Here is a 3279-nt window from a genome sequence, read left to right as displayed (position 1 = left end):
TTATTTCAAATATGCAACATAACAAACAAACATCAAGTACATATAGCCTTAAGCCGTTCAAATAATAAATGTATATAAAACATTTAAAATAACAAAGAACAAACAAAAAAGTCAAACAAAATATTTTTTTTTGTCATTTACATATTTGAAAAGGAATGGGCTCTCCTCCTCTACGATTAGTGTAAAATCACAGATCTCTGAATCCAGACAAGAAAATAAGCCTCTGCATAATCTTATACACAAGGAAGTTAAAGAATTATTTTACCAAGGCCAAAAAAAATAACGAACTGCTCAGCGACCTCATCTCTTCCTTCAGGTTAAAAGTCTTTATATTCAGTCCACACACAAGCTCCCCTCTCCTCTGTTTCAAAACACTGCAACGGAGGTCTGGTCTGACCTTTAAACCCTGTCTTCCTTTCTTTTGAAGAGGACAAGAGAAAGGATGTGAGGAACGGAGAAAAGAAAAAAAACGGAGATGAGATTCATCCTCTTCTAATTTAAAACACTCGTCTTACCTTCGCCTCTCTCATCCTCCATCTTCTATACCTTTTCTCCACTTTTCACCATTTATTTCCAAACCTTTCACCTAATTTATTTCTAAAAACAGGTGTATCTCCATCCTTTGTAGCACGTAATAAGGCTGGTCAGTGTGTGTATGCGTGTGTGTCTTGTGTGCGACTGTGTTGACATGTTGTTGAAGCCCATCATTCCTTCTGCATCTGCCTAGTCATTGACAGGAGGCCGGCCATCCCACCCATTTGGTGCAGAACTCTGGGATCCATTATCTTGGCCATCTGCTGGGTGAGCTTGGCCATCTGAGAGGGGTTGGCGTTCTTCGACATGTCGCCTCCTGTGAACATACCATGTTTGAACACGCGGGCGAACTTGGTGTACTTGGTGAGAAGCTCCTGGACGTCCTTGGTGGGCACGCCCGCTCCACGAGCCACTCTCGCGATCCGGTTGGGCTGTTTACTGAACAGTTTGGCTCCGTCTTTGTTGTCCAGTTCCTGGTCATTCATGCTATCCATGATAGTCATGAGTTTCTTCAGCCAGGCCGTGGACTCCTGCTCGTTGTCTTTACTCATGAAGTCAGTCCCAATGCCTGGGATCATTTCCACGATCTGTCCGATCGGTCCCATCTTCATGCCGGTCTGGAACTGCTCGTACATGTCTCTGAGTGTGAACTGACCATGCTTCAGTTTATCAATCAACTTGTAGCCATCCATCTCGAACTCGTTGACTTTGTCTATCAAACCTTTAATGTCTCCCATACCCAGCAGTTTGCTGATGAAGGGCTGTGTCTTGAAGGGCTCAAAGTCATCAATGTGTTCTCCTGTACCGATGAAGATGATGGGACTCTTTGTGGCAGCCACAGAGCTGAGAGCTCCGCCACCCTTAGCGTGTCCATCCAGCTTGGTCACGATGACGGACGCCACGTCCACCTTGTCCTTGAAGGCCTTGGCCTGGGCCGCGCAGGCCTGTCCGACGGAGGCGTCCATCACGTACACGATGTTGTCCGGTTGCACTGCGTTTGAAATCTGCAACATCTCCTCAAAGAGAGAGTCTTCTTGTTTGTGTCGGCCGCTGGTATCAACGATGATGATCTCGAAGTTCTCCGTTTTGAACTTCTCAACGCCCTCGGCTGCTACGACCACAGGGTCCATCTCTGTGTAACTGCCATAGAATGGAATTCTGGCTTTGGTAGCGTTCTGTTTCAACTGATCAAAAGCACCGGCTCTGAAAGTGTCAGCACATATCAAACAGGTTTTCCAGCCTTTTCTTCTGTAGTAATATGCCATCTTGGAACAGGTGGTGGTTTTCCCGCTGCCCTGCAGACCGACGAACATGAAGACGTTGTTCTTGCCTTTCGTTGGAGTCCAGGCCTGGACACCGGGGTCCACCAGCTTGACCAGCTCCTTGAAGACGGCTTGCTGGATCATCCTCCTCTTGTTCAGGCCAGACGCCATCTCCTCCAGGTCTATGGCTCCCTTGACATTATCTCGGAGCTGTTTGACCAGTTTGATGTTGACGTCGGCTTCCAGGAGGGCGGTGCACACCTCCTTCAGCATGGCGTCCAGGACCTCCTCGTTGATGATGGTGGCATTGCTGAGAGATCTCAGCGCCGATGTGATCTTTCTTCCTAGGTCGGCTAACACCATCTTGACGGTCCAAATGAAACAGACTCAATCAGATGAAATAAGGGCCTCGAAGGCTTAGGCCCCTGCGGTGGTCAGCTCTCCTCAGCTCACCGGGGTCAAGGGAGAGATCCGGGGGGGACTGCAACCGATGATTTCCTTTCACAGCCAAACGATAGGCTTGGCACCCTGGTCTAGAAATGCAGGCTTCAATCTATGTTGTTTAGTCTATCTGTTCAGTACTGCTCAGCACTGTTTCAAGATGCACACTGAGCTCTTCTTCTTCTTCTTCTTCTTCTTCTTATTTGAATTTCCGGCAGTGTAGACGCATCGTGGCGGATTACTGCCCTCCACAATTCTTGCTTCGCCCACACTTGAGAAAGTTTACACTCCTCTTCTTCTTCTTCTCATCTTCAAAACACATTTCTATCGTCTCTGTCTCCTTCTTCTCTGCTCCTCTTGTCATACAATCACAATACAAACATCATCTCCTCTCTTGGAGGGCCCCCCCAAGAGGGGGAACCCTCCATCTCATCGCCACCCACCTCACCCTTCTTCTTCTTCTTATTTGAATTTCCGGCAGTGTAGACGCATCGTGGCGTATTACTGCCCTCCACAATTCTTGCTTCGCCCACACTTGAGAAAGTTTACACTCCTCCTCTTCTTCTCATCTTCAAAACACATTTCTATCATCTCTGTCTCCTTCTTCTCTGCTCCTCTTGTCATACAATCACAATACAAACATCGTCTCCTCTTTTGGAGGGCCCCCCCAAGAGGGGGAACCCTCCATCTCATCGCCACCTGAATCCTTCTTCTTCCACTGAGAGAATTCAAAAAATCCCACTCCTACGCAATTCTTCTTCTTCTTCTTATTTGATTTCCGGCAGTGTAGACGCATCGTGGCGTATTACTGCCCTCCACAATTCTTGCTTCGCCCACACTTGAGAAAGTTTACACTCCTCTTCTTCTTCTCATCTTCAAAACACATTTCTATCGTCTCTGTCTCCTTCTTCTCTGCTCCTCTTGTCATACAATCACAATACAAACATCATCTCCTCTCTTCTTCTTCTTCTTATTTGAATTTCCGGCAGAGTAGACGCATCGAGGCGTATTACTGCCCTCCGCAATTCTTTTTATGGGCTCT

General features: G+C 47.1%; 1 protein-coding gene across 1 annotated transcript; it reads right to left on the bottom strand.

Moving 5' to 3' along the window:
- Positions 1 to 704: 704 nt before the first annotated feature.
- LOC311242869 (signal recognition particle subunit SRP54-like) lies at positions 705 to 2159 on the bottom strand (the record flags this gene model as incomplete). Its single annotated transcript, XM_084331935.1, has 1 exon — positions 705 to 2159. One exon carries the CDS (start codon positions 2157 to 2159, stop codon positions 705 to 707), a length of 1455 nt encoding a protein of 484 aa, XP_084188061.1.
- Positions 2160 to 3279: the final 1120 nt, after the last annotated feature.

Source organism: Notolepis coatsorum (genome assembly GCF_963971535.1).
Source record: "Notolepis coatsorum genome assembly, chromosome: 16".
NCBI classification, from domain to species: Eukaryota; Metazoa; Chordata; class Actinopteri; order Aulopiformes; family Paralepididae; genus Notolepis; species Notolepis coatsorum.
The sequence above is the reverse complement of the archived record's forward strand: the minus strand, read 5'-3'. Positions and strand labels throughout refer to the sequence as shown.